Source organism: Phycodurus eques, chromosome 21, assembly GCF_024500275.1.
Source record: "Phycodurus eques isolate BA_2022a chromosome 21, UOR_Pequ_1.1, whole genome shotgun sequence".
Classification (NCBI taxonomy): Eukaryota; Metazoa; Chordata; class Actinopteri; order Syngnathiformes; family Syngnathidae; genus Phycodurus; species Phycodurus eques.
In genome coordinates, this window is record NC_084545.1 from 5,234,044 (window position 1) to 5,249,876 (window position 15,833).

Genomic DNA, 15,833 nt, shown 5'->3' on the forward strand with positions numbered 1-15,833 from the left:
ACTGGTCTCTCCGCATGTCACGCATAGTTTTAAAATGTGACCTTCGCAGAGGACGAGGAAGTCTTAAATGCACGGGACTACGATGCTAAGAAACGTTGGTGTTATATATTGAGAGCACTTATTGGTTTTAATTGTATTTCAAATTGCAACATGGCCTTAATCGCATGCACTCAGGGGTTTGGTGTAGCCCACCGCCCGCAGATTTGAACACCCCCGCCTGTTCAAAATGGATTCTCCCACAAATGTCTTCAATGAGCAGTCATTCATGCAGGCGGCGACGACGACCACACCTTTAAAGGTACGAGATACACCTGCAGCCTAAACAAAACACGCGAATAAAACCCCACAGGGACAAGCGTCCCCCCCCCCCCCCCCACAAACAAAGCATATAAAACTATTTTAAGCCGGGTGTGTCAATCTGGTCACGCCATCCTGGGTCCTGTCCGCGTCAGGCAGGTAGGTTGTCATTTTATCACTTTGATCACTTTTTGTCGAGTCGTGACGGTGCTTTTAATGATCCCCCACCCTCGCGGTTTTGAGGGAGATAAGATCCGCGTGGAGTGATAACTGACGTCTTTCAGCATGAAGCCTGATAAAAGATGTTACGTTGTCATTCCTTTCCACGGGGGAAAACGAGCGTTGGTCTAAGATGCCGTATCTGTTTCCACAAAAAAAAATGCGACACTAACCACCCACTGAGAAAACTATTAAAAACTAATTTTTTTAAAACTTCCAATTTCTGTCCAATCGACAATATGTTCATTCAGTATGCCAAATATTTGATAAAACTTGATGAGTTACATTTTAGATAGACCCCCGCACCCCAAAAAAATAACTTTATTTAAAAATAGCAATTTACATACACCAAACTATTTTATACGAGATATTTGATAAATGTAATAAAATGGGATGGAAACTATATAAATTAATAGAATGAATTTCCAATATCTAAAAAAGGAAAATACAAAAAATACAAGCTAGCAAGCTAGTGAAGTACTGCACAGGGGATCCTCGGTTTACGGTGGACCACGTGTGCGATGTAGAAATCGGAACGAGTCGTGATCAGCTATCACTAATGAAGTCGCAGTCATAAATTACATTTTTGTATGAAAAAAACATTTGCAGACCATAAATGTAAACTGATAGAAAAAATGGGTTTCAGCGAATAATGGAGGATATGTTTAAAAAATAAATAAATCACGAATTGGTAAACTCAGTGACTGTTTTCATTACATTAACCGTGTTACTTTGGGGCCATCAGGTGGGACCTTGGTGCCAAGGAACTGTTGAAGTGAGTTGAGGAGCTTAATTTAGACAGAAGTAGTCCTTTGCTGCCGTCTTGTGGTGTCTACAGCTGACTACCGGACAGAAATATATTCCAGATTTACTCGTGGTCGCTTTACCACAGCACAATCTGATGGATGTGATGGGGCACTCCCACGCTTGCCCCAAATGCAAAATGCTTGAAAGTGTAAAGTTTTACAGTCGGTGTGTTTGTGTGTGTATTTGTGTTTGTATTTTTCCATGCAGTCAAACCAGTTGGGCTGCAGTTCTAATGAGTTCCCTCAGGGCCCTGCGAGATGTTTGACGACGTTCGCTTTAGAACTTATTAGACAGAAGTGTCCAAGTCTTCCACATTGAACACCAGCGGAGCGCTCCGCTGTGTCAAAACAAAAAGTTCCTACGACTAATAGGATCACACACAAAAAAAGTTGTTTGTTTCTTTTTTTTGTATACGCACAGCATGCTAGAAGAGATGGAGCAGGTATCAAACGGGCCTGGCGCGGGCGATGACGTCACGGACGAGATCGTGTCGCAGATGGAGGATAAGGACTCTGCCGAAGAAGGAGAGGTAACGATGAAAACGAGCACGGGCAAATATTGTAGAGTAAAACTGGAGAAATGTTATGACATAAAGGGGATATAGTATGGAACATAGTAGTCTGTAATACTATACTTTTATAAAAAGAGAGTAATATAATCAAATCAAATGTAAAGAATGGAACAGTTTGTGCATGATGATTTAATGCTGCAATCCAATTCGATGTGCTGCTCCTTCTGGTGTGCCCACCTTGGCCACCAGGAGGTGGTATAATACGGTATATGTCATGCACGCACAAAGATTGAAGATGCTCATTTATCATATGCGCAGTCCGAACAACAGTAGTGATGAGCAATGAAAACAAAAGAAGAATAGACTTCTACTACTACTCCTTAATAAGTTGCAGTGATATTAATCATTTTTCAGACAGGATAAAGAAATACGCCTGTGATGATTGTTATATTATCTGTCTAAATGTGTTGCTCCAACGTTTGTGTAAATATATCTGTTGCTTGTAAAAGAGTCACTAATGGCGTTTTGCATTGTTAGTTAGCATTGGGCTAGGTGAACATTTCCAAGGCAAAGCTATGTTGTTTTAAATACGCTGGTAATTCTCTTTGTTTTATGTCCAGTGTGACAGCGAACTTCAACTGGGATTGGCATTAAACAGCTTGTAGCCTCTTTTTTTTTTTTTTTTGATCAAATGTTCAATATTTCATGACTTGCTGTATACTAAGTGAAAAGAATGCAAAATACGTCTCATTTCTGTCTTTCAGAGCTCGGACAACCAGACAAACTGCATCAGCTTGCTTACATCCCCCGTGTCCACCTACAAACAGAGGCGTGACGAGTTCCGGAGGTTGTTCAAAGACCTGGCGAACTCGGACAGACTCCTGCTTGGTAAGTTGCAACAGAGGAAGAAGCACTTATTTTTACTACCTATAAAGAAAAACAGGGCATGTTGGACGACTGGTTAGAGCGTGTGCCTCTCAGTTCTGAGGACCGGGCTTCAATCCCCGGTCCCGCCTGTGTGGAGTTTGCATGTTCTCCCCGTGCATGCGTGGGTTTTCTCCGGACACTCCGGTTTCCTCCCGCATCCCAAAAACATGCATGAGAGGTTGATTGAAGACTCGAAATTGCCCGTAGGTGTGAATGTGAGTGCGGATGGTTGTTTGTTTGTATGTGCCCTGCGATTGGCTGGCAACCGGTTCAGGGTGTACCCCGCCTCCTGCCCGATGATAGCTGGGATAGGCTCCAGCACGCCCGCGACCCGAGTGAGGAGAAGCGGCTCAGAAAATGAATGGATGGATGGATATAAAGAAAAACAAAAAAAACGATTATTTCTTTTGAAGTTGATGGAAATTAATACGTGGGGGGAAACAAGTATCGGCAGGAATACAGCAAATTCCACGAGAACAAAACAAATGCAAATGATGCTATTTGCTTTTTCAATAAGGGAAAGGGGGGTGGGGGGGAACGATTAAAATCGGAAGTCAAATTTCTGTAAGGCCATATTGCCCAGCCAACACACATTAAGCACAATATAATTTTTTTATGTTGTGTGTGTGTGTGTTCTCTCAGACTACCCGTGTGCTCTCCAGCGAGACATCCTCATGCAGGGACGCCTCTACCTCACCCACAACTATCTGTGTTTCTACAGCAATGTCTTCCGCGGCACTAAGGTAATAAGACGCAAGGGTAGGGCCGACTTGTGATGCAGTATTTTCACAAACATTGAGTTGCTGGAGGTTTGGTCTCACTGTAAGTGAATGAATTTAGCCAGGGAAACGTGAGGCCGACTGTCCAGAGACCCAACTATTGGATACCAGCAATTCAAATGGCAATTTTACATATGTGCCCTTAAAGGAGTTCCCTGATTGTGTCTGTAGATTAGCCTGGCCCTCAAAGACATCAGCCACATGAGCAGGGAGAAAATGGCACGGCTAATACCCAACGCCATCCAGATCTGCACCAGCAAGGAGAAGGTGCGACTATCTTGATCTCAATCATTCCAGAGAGACCTGACACGAACATATCTTGCGCAAGATCAGTGATTTGTCTTTCGATTTACACCCTCCCTTTCCCTCCCGCACACCCACACGCAGCTTTTCTTCACTTCCTTCTCGGTGAGAGAGAAAATTTTCAACTGCGTTTTCCGCTTGTGGCAGAATGCGCTGCTGGACAAGGTAAAACCTACTCCGTCATGCTCAGGCTTTATTTATGATCTCCACCAAAGAGGTCACGTGCTCACTGTACTTATGCCGCTTCTCCACTGCAGCGCTATCGGAATGTTTTGTTTTTTGACTTGAAAATTTTACACGTGGGAAACAATGAGGTGAAGGGTGGGGGAACTTACCAGCATTTTATCCGAGAGGAGATTGAGGGCAGCAACTAAAGGGGAAGATGCAGCAAAGCAGAGATTGCGCAGTATAATATACCTGGCTAGGCTAATTTTAGCATTTGTTTATTTTTGTCATTAACATCCTCATAACTTCCCCGTAGTCGTTTACGTCAGCCATTTTGTGCCACCTGCTTTTGCCAATTGAACGGCATCAACGGTAAGCAGAGGGCAGAATAGTTCTAACACGACATTTTGTGATGGATTTAGGATTTTCTTTCCACATTTCTGTTGAAAACGGATTCATCTCAAATGTCTATGTAATAAATCTCAATTGGGCACGGACCTTGGTTTTACAGTCACAGTTCGGCGCACGTTAAGGGAACAAAATGCAAAAACGTATAACTGCTGCCTTCTCTTTTGGATTAACAGCAACAGATTGAATGACATTTCAAATGAAGCTAAAAACGGTATCAAAGCAAAACAATGTAGGACCACAGGGTCTTTGTTTGTAATTAATCGTATTAAGTAAAATTCTAAACTCGGATATGCAGTACACATATCCAGCATTTTTTGGTTTGGTTGTTTGTTTTTCCTTGTCGTCTGTACTCCCCCCCCCCCCCCCCCCCCTTTTTTTTTTTTTTCTCAGTGACTTTACCCCCGGCCGATATAACCAGCGGCACTTATCTTATCTGCCTAAAGTCCGAATGAGAGCGTTCCAGCTGGAGTCTCGCTGGTTTTGAGGTTAGCAGTGTTTTTGCGCACAGGGGAAAAATATAAGTTCCATTAAAAACATTTAACCCGCAAATTCTCATAACACAGGGGTCTTCTCTTTGCGATGTAAGAGTATGTGGTTACGTGACGCAAGAAGGCCTACTCGGTTATTGCCATATTGGTGTACCTAATACAGTGACTCCTATACATTTAAATGTATTGATTCTCCCACAGATGACAATGTATGTCGTCATGTGATGGAGCAGCAGGAACCGAGTCCACATGGGTGTGTGTATGTTTGTGTCAGTGGGGATTTGGAGGCACAAAAACACCCCCGTATAAAGTTCATTGACCTCAGGTGTTTCAACGAAGTGTTGTTGGGCGGGGTCTCCTTTCCATAATGATGATGCACAAATACATGGGGGACTCTTGAGGCCGTTTAAATAGTGATACGTTTTTAAAATATTTTTGTCGCGGCAGAAAATATTTTTGACATTAATTAAAAAAATATATATATATAATTTTTTTTAAAGTGCAGTAGGCGGAGCGTCTCCACTTCCGGGAAGTAAGAGCAAGTTTTTTGTTTTTTTTTCTCCCCCACACTGTGACCGCCCGTTGAGCAGCCGGCCGCAGGGAAAATGACCTCCAGCAAGTAAGCCTATTTTTGGGGGTTTTTTTTAAGAAAAAAAACCAAAACGTCGTTGCTCTTCAACGACGAACTGTTTTGTTGTGAATGCGTGGAGACGAGCGTTCACGCTAATGTGCTTTGACATGTGCCCGGGTTGCGTTTAAGTTCAACTACTACTGAGAGACTTTCGAGTGTTGACAGTTGACACTGTTGCTTTTTGGATCAAAACGTGTGCAAATACCGAGAGACAAGCATTAAAGCTCATTTTTTTGGGGGGAATGCTAAGAGATAAATGATGAAACAATTGCGTTATATCGTGCCTAAAAATCAATGTTAAGTGCGGAGAGACAAATGGTCAATCACACTTTTGCTATTACAAAGCAAAAATTTATTTTATTAATGGTGAACGAAATGTCACCGATATAGTATTGATGATTTAAAAAGTCTGACTGCTGATAGGAATCAGAATTATCTTTATTTGCCAAGTATGTCAGAAACACACAAGGAATTTGTCTCCGGTAGTTGGAGGCACTCAACAATAGTCCAGGGCAATGACCACTGTGCAAAGGGCGTCGAGACTTCAAGAAATGTATGCGGTTTAAAGTGTCTAGTAGTACGATAATCTGGGACAGTGTCAATTGTGCAAATGGTGCTTCTCAAGCACGAGTGCCCAGTAGTGGTCAACAACAGATGTGCAAATAGTGCAGCGTGGCGAGACTACTACAGTGAGTGCACGAGTAGTGTACAACCCCAATTCCAATGAATTTGGGATGTTGTGTTAAACATACATAAAAACAGAATACAATGGTTTGCAAATCATGTTCGACCTATATTTAATTGAATAAACTACAAAGGCATTTCATGTTCAAACTGATAAACTTGATTGTTTTTTGCAAATAATCATTAATTTAGAATGTTATGGCTGCAACACGTTCGCAAAAATCTGGGACATGTGGCAAAAAAAACTGAGAAAGTTGAGAAATGCTCACCAAACACCTGTTTGGTGAACATTCCACAGGTGAACAGGCTAATTGGGAACAGGTGGGTGCCATGATTGGGTTTAAAAGGAGCTTCCTTGAATTGCTCAGTCATTCACAAGCAAAGGTGGGGCGAGGTTCACCTCTTTGTGAACCAGTATGTGTAGAAAATAGTCGAACAGTTTAAGGACAATGTTCCTCAACGTACAATTGCAAGGAATTTAGGGATTTCATCATCTACACTCCATAATATCAACAACAGGTTCAGAGAATCTGGAGAAATCGCTGCACGTAAGCGGCAAGGCCAAAAACCAACATTGAATGCCCGTGCCCTTCGATCCATCAGGCAGCACTGCATCAAAAGCCGACATCAATGTGTAAAGGATATCACCACATAGGCTCAGGAACACTTCATAAAACCAATGTCAGTAAATACAGTTCGGCGTTAAATCCATAAGTGCAACTTGAAACTCTACTATGCAAAGCAAAAGCCAGTTATCAACAACACCCAGAAATGCCGCCGGCTTCTCTGGGCCCGAGCTCATCTAAGTTGGACTGATGGAAAGTGGAAAAGTGTTCTGTGGTCCGACGAGTCCGCATTTCACATTGTTTTTGGAAATTGTGGACGTCGTGTCCTCCGGGCCAAAAAGGAAAAGAACCATCCGGACTGTTATGGACGCAAAGTTCAAAAGCCAGCATCTGTGATGGTATGGGGCTGTGTTAGTGCCAATGGCATTATGGGCGCATTATGAAGCGTAAAATATGACAACGGAGACCCCGGACTGTTGAACAGCTGAAGCTGTACATCAAGCAAGAATGGGGAATAATTCCACCTACAAAGGTTCAACAATTAGTGTCCTCAGTTCCCAAACGTTTATCGAATGTTGTTAAAAGAAACACAGTGGTAAACATGACCCTGTCCCAGCTTTTTTGGAACGTGTTGCAGCCATAACATTCTAAGTTAATGATTATTTGCTAAAAACAATCAAGTTTATCAGTTTGAACATTAAAGATCTTGTCTTTGTAGTTTATTCAATTCAATATAGGTCGAACATGATTTGCAAATCATTGTATTCTGTTTTTATTTGTCTAACAAAACGTCCCAACTTCATTGGAATTGGGGTTGTATAATTGGCCCAACAGAAATGGGACAACAAACTCAAGACAAAAAATTGGCAGCATGTTGCAATGGAATTGTGAGATAACTGTGTAAGAAGTTAATGGCACGAGGGAAGAAGCTGTTGGAATGAAATGATCATTCAATAGTAGACTGTGCTATTGAGAACAACAGTTACGCTCCCCTATAATGTAATTTGGTCTCCAGAAGTGTGAACGCTAACCACAAATGGTTTGATGTCTAAAATCTATTGGGTGAATGCGGAGAGGCAAACTTGTGCAACCACTCTCATGCAAAGAGAGAGACATTTACAGTCATGCCATTGTGCCTCAAAAATCCCACTTTTGCTTTTACACGTCCAGATTGCATTGTGTGAATTCTGAGAGATGTCTTAAAATTTGATGTTACATGCTGAGAGAAGAACAAAATTGCTAAATGCTTAAAATTGAAGTCATTATTTTTTTTTTCTGGTTAATGCTGAGGGAGGAAAATTCACAATATCACGCTGGTCAAAAATGATGTACTCTGAGAGATTGTGTTAATGTTGAGAGTTGTGTTGCGTACCAAAAACATTGTCAATGCTGAAATGCTAACATTCACACCAATGCAATTGTGCATCTAAAAAAGAAATGTTGAGTAATCAATCATGATTGCTGGCATGCGTGAACATGTCTTAGCATAATGGCGTTCTGATTCAACAATGCTGGAAAAATAGGCGTATTCACCGTTTACCGGCTGTAGGAATTACTGTTCAAATACTGTAATCCCTAGTTAATACTACCATTGGGATTGTTATATGCCGTGTTGAATTAACCAGTGTTTCCTCTGATTACCTGCTGCTGGTCTCCATTGGAGACCATGTACTACACAATGTAAATCATGCTGTATACACAAAGGTTTCTTGGTTACCCAGAGCTCACTTTCTACCTCATGCCGCCTTTCAAAACGATGACTAAAAGACTTTCCTTCACTTTCAGGCGCTGACCAATGCAGAAGTTTGGCAGATGGTCAGGCAGGACTGTGGCAATGACCTGGACCTGAGGCATGAGGAGATGGAGAGCACACAGTCTCCTGCGGAATTCAGCATGACGAGCAGGTGAGCGCATTCTCTCCTTCAAAAAAACTAATTGCTTCATTGTTTTCCTAACAACTTTTCACAGTAACAAATTAGTGATAGTCAATGGCACGTTCCGACTTGTCTACAAATTAGGGTCGGAACTCCGTCGTAAACTGAAAACTGGAATAGACGCCACAGCCCAATTAAACTGTGGCCGAGTCTGGCGTTGTCAAGATACCGGAATTCTGACTTCGCTACTGTAAAGTTCCTGGACGCTGGTGCTGAAACGGCAAAAAAACGTGCTGAAACGGCAAAAAAACTAAGACGTCAGTAAAAGCAGTCGACTCTTCTGGACTGTTGTTGTGCGGGGCCACGGTGGCTGAATAAAGTAAGCTATAGTCTACTGTAAATATTTAGCAGGAGTGGCAAACTGTTCACAATCATCCAAACTGTGCAGAACACAACATCCATCCATCCATCCATTTACAACAACGCTTTTCCTGGGTAGGGTCGCGGGGCGCCGGAGCCTATTCCAGTGGACTTCGGGCGAAAGGCGGACTACACCCTGAACTGGTCGCCAGTCAGTCGCAGGGCACATATAGACACGGACAACCATTCATACTCACATTCACACCGTCACTGAGTGGGAACTGAACCCGCGATGCCCGTACCAAAGTCAGGCGAGTGTACCACGACACCACCAGTGACTCAGAACACAACAGTGTCTTTGATTCAGACAACACCAAATGTAGCCAAATCTGTCTACAGGCTGTTTTCAAAACAATTTTTGTGTCAACATCTGAATTTTGAAAGAATCCTGGAATGTGACAACATTGCATGTATAAAAATGACTAAAAACACAATTGAATAATGAAATTAAATGGCAATAATTGCAAACAATAAGTATAAACAAAGGTCAAAAGTAACATTTAAACTACCGGTAATGAAAAAATCCAGGCGCATTAAACATTTGCAATTTATTTTTCACGATCTGTCCACGACCCGCAGCACTGTGGACTGGTGCTTAGCACGTCTGCCTCACAGCTCTTCCGAGGTTTGAGTTTTGAATCCTGCCTGTAGCATTCCTTTGAGTTAATTGTGATTGTTATGACTGTCTGTCTGCAGCCTGAGTGCGAGGCCCGGCGGCGGCGACGACGGCTACTTGGGGAGGTTGGAGCGGACGCCTTCCGTTCGCCTTCCCGGACTGGAGCTCCCATCCCTGGAAACAGAAGAATTCTTCTCCGCCACCGGCTTGATGAAGTCTGGCGTCGAGGTAGTCGAGCAACAATACTCGTCGATGGTGTGATATCTCAGGACAAACATCGTTTCCGTTGTCGAGCAGGAGGAGCGCCGCAACTCCCTCCGCAGTCCTGTTCCATCTTCGGACTCCCTGGGACAGGAACGGTTGCCCGGCCTTTCCTCACCTTCCCTGAAAGAGGGCGGCGTTACTCAGGATAGCAGCTCAGAGAGCCTAGAAGAAGGTGAGGGAGGTGCAAATGAATAATTTACTGACGCTGTTGTAGCCAGGGTGGGCAAACGATTGTGCCACATTTGATTTAAAAAAAAAAAAAAGACATGGGTCAGGTCATTGGTAGATGAGGTAAAAAAAAAAAAAAAAAAAAAAAAGTAAAATAGTTCATATTATTTTCCCGTTTTCTTCTTTTTTGTCAAACTGTAGAAACAGATGGAAATCCAAGTCCTTTATTCACAAAAAAAGCTGGTCAATGTCATTTCATACTGTTTACATTTGTGGTTAAATAACTTTCTGTCCTTCCCAAGCCGAGGAGCGAATTGGCCTGCCGCAGGAGCAGGGTCGCCTGTACCTCAACAGGGTCTTCCACGTGAGCGCCAGCCGAATGTTTGACCTGCTCTTCACCGATTCCCCTTTCATCCGCCGCTTCATGAACGTGCGCAAGATAACCAGTGAGTGTTCTACCTCGCCACTGTTCCCCAAACCGATGTTGTGCTCCCAGCTTCGCAAAATCGCTGTCGTTTCCAGATCCGAGCTTTCCGGCGTGGCAGAAAGACCCCACGGGGGACATGAAGAGGACCCTGAACTACACAATAACCATCAGTAACCCTCTGATTGGCAAATTCTCCACCGCGACAGAGAACCAGGTATGTTTACGTTGGGAGTCGCACGACTTTTTTTAAGCAGACGTTGTGATGAAAGTCGAGTTGATGTCAGCTTGTCGCTGACATCTTTGATATTTTTTGGGGGATGTTTTGTAGTGTGGGCTACGATTTTATTTAAAGTCCTGACTTAACCGGCCGGCTACAGGACGTTTACGCCGATGATGCCCGACGGTTGAGTGTCGGTGGGTTGCCTGCGGTTGTGAGTAGCGCGAGGGTGCTGGCGTGTACATTTCCGCATTCACAACTTGTACAAATTCCAATTGTCAACAACGTGAGCTCCATCCTTTGTTAGCTTCAGATTTGTAATAGCCACTGAGCACAACAACCAGAGCTTCCTCTATCGACCCAAGCTAAACGTAGCTCCTCCCCGGCATACGAACATCTTAAAAAATAGAGATGAATCACTTCAACATAACGTCCTTGACACCAATTACTACTTTCGTACTAGCCATGGGTTTGGCAGTATGGCATTTAAGCGCATTAAAGAGCACAAAAATATGCCTGAAAACCACGAATAGGTGGATTTTTCCAGCATTGGTTGACTAACAGTTCCGTTCATTTGTCAGACGCTGTACAAAGAGTCGCGAGATGGTCAGTATTACCTGGTGGACTCGGAGGTGTACACGCACGACGTCCCCTACCACGACTACTTCTACACGCAGAATCGCTACTACATCAAAAGTCACACCAAGCGCAAGTGTCGACTCAAGTAACAGTTTTTAAGATCAGACGTCCAAATGTGCGTGCGTGTGTGTGATTGTAAGACATTTTGGAACCCGCGTGTGTCTGTTGTGCTGCTAGGGTTTACACTGACGTGAAGTACAAGAAGCAACCATGGAGCCTGGCTAAGTCCTTCATCACCAAGAACTCTTGGAGCGGAATTGAAGATTATTTCAGACACCTGGGTGAGTCAAACCTGCATTATTAATCACTCTTTATCTTCAATTTGTGCGTCATCTTAACCGGTGAATACTAGACTGTGACTACAATATTACTACTTTGTATTTTTTGGTTTTGTCATGAAGGGAGTCTATTTGCATTTTTTAAAAACACATTTTCATCTATTCCGTACATTTTCGTTGCTCATTCATGTATTTTTGTTTTGTTTTAATGTCATGAAGGCAATTATTGTTGTGAAATGCAGAGGCAGAACTTCTGGAGGAGGAGGCCGAGATCAACCAGGGAGCGGCGGAGTCCGGCAAAGTAGGCGGGCTGCGGCGGAGGCGGCGGACGTACAGTCGGACAATGCTGGAGCACATGAAGCCTAAAAAGCATTTCGGCCAACCGCCCGACGAGCACAGAGACGGCAAAATGGGTACGAAATATCATTGTGATGTCATTATGCTTATTGTGTTGTTTAAAATGTCAGTGGAACGAAAGACACTTCATTAGGTACGCTTAGAGTTCTAATCAGAAATTCTGCCTTTGAAAAGATGATGCTCAGCAACGTATTTCCGCCAATAACTTCCCCTACCACGACGACGACTTATTAGAAGCTCATCTGTGTAGTCCACAAAACCCAATGCAGCTCTGCTTACCTTTTAGCTCTGACATGACTGTTTCAGACAATGGGGTCTGGCTGTTGCCTGAAAATAGCAGGTCTTGGCTCAACCTAGCTGCCAAGTCATGGGTGGGGAAACTTGATGAGAGGGCTCTTATGTAAATGAGGCAAACTGTTGTCACAATTAGTCAAAATTCAGAATGACTCTCTCACAGACACCCCCCCCCCGCCCCTATCAGTACAACGGAATCTCCCGTGTTAAGTCTTCAACCTGCAGTATTGACGAGTGCACAAAATGGAGTCGCCGAGGTTTTTGACGTGATTGAACAGGTTGACGCACCGCACTTTCTGAAGGGCCGCTGACGGTGCTTCGTCTGACACTGTTTGTAATTATTTTTCAGTCTGTCGTCGGTTGAGCTTCTTTTTGTTCTTGTCGTTCAGGCCCGGCGGAGACGAGCAGCCCGTACAGATGGAACATCTCGGCCATCGTGGTGGCAATAAGTGTGATGTAAGACCACTCACTGATTGCAATTGTTCCTGTATTGCGTTTCCTCTACTTGTAATTGATGCTGCAAGTTGGGACATGTGTGCGCGCGCACGCACACACACACACACACCAACCACAATGGCGCCATCAAGTGAGAGCCAGCACAATCCAAAATTGAGTTTGTTGTTACAGCTCTTCTATTGGATCTTAATATAATTTTGAAAATTCAGCTCCTGAAGGAAGTTTTACTTAGCAACATGAAATTTGGTCGGCATGTCTATCATTAGTAGATACAGGAGGAAAAAAAAAATCTCAAGAAGTCATTCTGGAAAAGACAGGAAGTCTACCATTTTGGTTTGAAGTGGCCATTTTCGCCATTCGGTCTTTCAAAGAAAAACTACGAGAGATTATTTTGAATAATTCAGCTCTTGCAGTCAGTTTCACTTTGACATGATAGTATTTCTGACAGGGACATAGCTTAAAAAGTGGCTCTGGACCTTCCCCCAGCCAAGCTTTCAAGTCACGGGTGAAAGAGAAGCACGGCAGTAGAGGTAGAAAAATTGTGGCTTTTACGGGCGCTTTTTCGTTTCAGTCTGCTGATTCTGACGGTGCTAAACGTGGGCTTGTTCTTCAAGTTGTGGGCCATGGAGGACGTGGCCCACCGCATGTACCTGACCACAAAGCATCGCCTTAGGGAGAGGAACGAAACCAGGTTTGCGCCGCTGTTACTCCGCAAATGACTGTACGTTTTCCATGTTGTCATTCTACTGCTGTGTGTCATAAACAGCATGGCCCCCGAGTACCCTTCCAGACAGGGTTCACCATTCAGGAGCAGAGAGGAGGCGCAGCTGCTCAGAACTGTACTGCAGGACTCCATCAATCTTTTAGCGCAGGTAGCTACACTTTGTAATGCAAGGTCATCCCCACATGCAATGGGGCCTTGACTGAAGTTTTTAATTGGTTTCGTGACCGCACTCATAATTAATTCATTCATTCCAGCCTCTCCCCCCAAAACACAAACATTTTTTTAAAATAAGAAAAATAGGGCGATATAAACTGCAGTAATATTAGTCTTTAGTTTTTTTTTTTTATTTTTTCTTTTTTTTTTTTAACTGAGAATAAAGAATATATGGCTCTGGGTCTTGTTATACTGTCTGTGTTGCTGCACTGTTTGTGTTCAGATATGTTGCTTAATGTGTTATAACACATCAAAGCTATCTATTGGCCTGTAATTCTCTTTATTTTGTGTCGTTTGAAAGTAAGCTTAAACAGCTTGAAGCCTCTTTTTCGAAGAAGTGCTCACTATCTCCAAAACTGCTTCTTGTCGTGAAGTGAGTTCAGTTCACTGCTGCCATCTAGCGCTCGTTTTCTAAAACCTTTACACACAAGTCAAAGCAAACAATTGGCCGAGTGGTGGCCTATATCTCGGAAAACTCGTAAGTCGGGTCAATTGTAAGTCAAGGTACCACTGTACTAAGGTATTTTTCAATATTTTTTCCACATTGCCCGCTACCCCCCTACTGTAATGCCAGTCGAGCCAAGCAGACGCCTCAAAAAAGTCCCAGAAAAGGCAGGCACAAAAATTCAAATTGCCAACTCTCGGAGTATTAGCGCAACAATGAAATGGGGAAAAAATATTACAAGCCATTATGAAAATAAAACTTTAATTTTACAAGAACTGGCTTGTGGTTTTACAGCTAATGAATGATGAAAAACATGATTTTAATAGTTATGAACATGAAGCAGAAGTATTGTAATATTATAATAATAATATTATAATATAATAACAAGGAAAAAGTCAGTTTTACTATTAAAAAAATAATAATAATTACATGAAAAAAAATTTCGTTTGGTAATTTTTGGGAGAACAAAATACAGAATTTTCAGATTTCTTGTCCTAGGCAAAAAATCTAAGTCTTAAAAAAAAAAAAAAAAAGTAATAAGTTGTAATTTCATGAAGTTTGGCAATTTTAGTAGGCATCTTTCCTGATTTTTTTTTTTTTTGATCAAGCAGAAGCCTTTTGGAAATATATGTAATGTATATTCTATAAACATAGTTACATGATTAAAATACGTCACTTCTCTCTTCACAGCTCCGCCACTCTCTGATGCTGCTCCAGCAGAACTTTGCGTTGGCCAATCAAACGGCGGTTTCACAGTGACGCATGGCGGGTGTTTCTCATCGTCACCATGTTTTTATTGTTATCAACTGACCTCTTGAAATGTGCCTTTTGTTTGAGTCTCATGCAACACCAAATGTAAATATTATTTTTATGCGCAGAAAAGTGAATCATTATTTAACAGTGTCTTTTGTTTACAAGTTTGCACATTTTTAATTTTTTGCACAAGGGCTTTGAGCCCGGGATGTGTTTTTTTACAAATTTCTTGAAATAAATCTGATCATATTTTTACATTTACCCTACCGTTTTGTTGAAGGTGTCACTGTACTTTGCATGTCGTAAATGCACGTTTGCTAACCGCTGTAAATGTTCAGTTTTATGTTTACATTTTTGCCTCCACTATTCTATTTTGTACCCTGCGATTGGTCGGCAACCAGTTCAGGGTGTACCCCGCCTCCTGCCCGATGATAGCTGGGATAGGCTCCAGCACGCCTGCGACCCTAGTGAGGAGAAGCGGCTCAGGAAATGGATGGATGTTCTATTTTGGCCACTTCGGTGCACTTCTTTCCTTGATCAATCAATGATGATTCTTGTAATCAAAACAATCATTTTCATACAAAGCTGAATTAGGTTTTTTAAAATTGTTTTTTTTTTAAGGGGAAGGTAAAACTAAATATTTTTGTAGAAAAAAAAAATAATCCTAATTTAAGGAAAAAGCTGCAAAAATTTGGTAAATTTTGAGGAAACATTTGTTGAACCCCCGTCCTAATATTACAAGACAAATGTTGGAATTTTATGAAAATAATCATTAATTACGATAGCTAGAATTGTTATTAGCCTATGAAAATAAAATTCATATTCAAATATGTTGTATAGTTATTTTTACCTGCATGGATGACGTAATAAAGTTAGTGGCGACGTAATATTTCACGCATG

The 15,833-nt window shown here is 42.3% G+C and overlaps 1 protein-coding gene across 2 annotated transcripts; it reads left to right on the forward strand.

The window, feature by feature from the left end:
* The first annotated feature begins 201 nt into the window (after positions 1 to 201).
* gramd1c (GRAM domain containing 1c) lies at positions 202 to 15,194 on the forward strand. 2 transcript variants are annotated; one of them, XM_061666360.1, is made up of 18 exons: positions 202 to 298; positions 1,744 to 1,852; positions 2,599 to 2,722; positions 3,404 to 3,504; positions 3,712 to 3,807; positions 3,928 to 4,008; positions 8,574 to 8,692; positions 9,779 to 9,926; positions 9,996 to 10,134; positions 10,433 to 10,576; positions 10,653 to 10,771; positions 11,356 to 11,498; positions 11,591 to 11,694; positions 11,934 to 12,104; positions 12,732 to 12,798; positions 13,370 to 13,489; positions 13,565 to 13,670; positions 14,871 to 15,194. In XM_061666360.1, the coding sequence occupies exons 2-18, from the start codon at positions 1,745 to 1,747 to the stop codon at positions 14,937 to 14,939; spliced, it is 1,959 nt and encodes a 652-aa protein (XP_061522344.1). In that variant the 5' UTR covers positions 202 to 298; position 1,744; the 3' UTR covers positions 14,940 to 15,194. The 2 variants fall into 2 exon arrangements, with proteins under 2 accessions (XP_061522344.1, XP_061522343.1); XM_061666359.1 differs by lacking the exon at positions 202 to 298 and adding an exon at positions 418 to 456.
* The last annotated feature ends 639 nt before the right edge of the window (positions 15,195 to 15,833 follow it).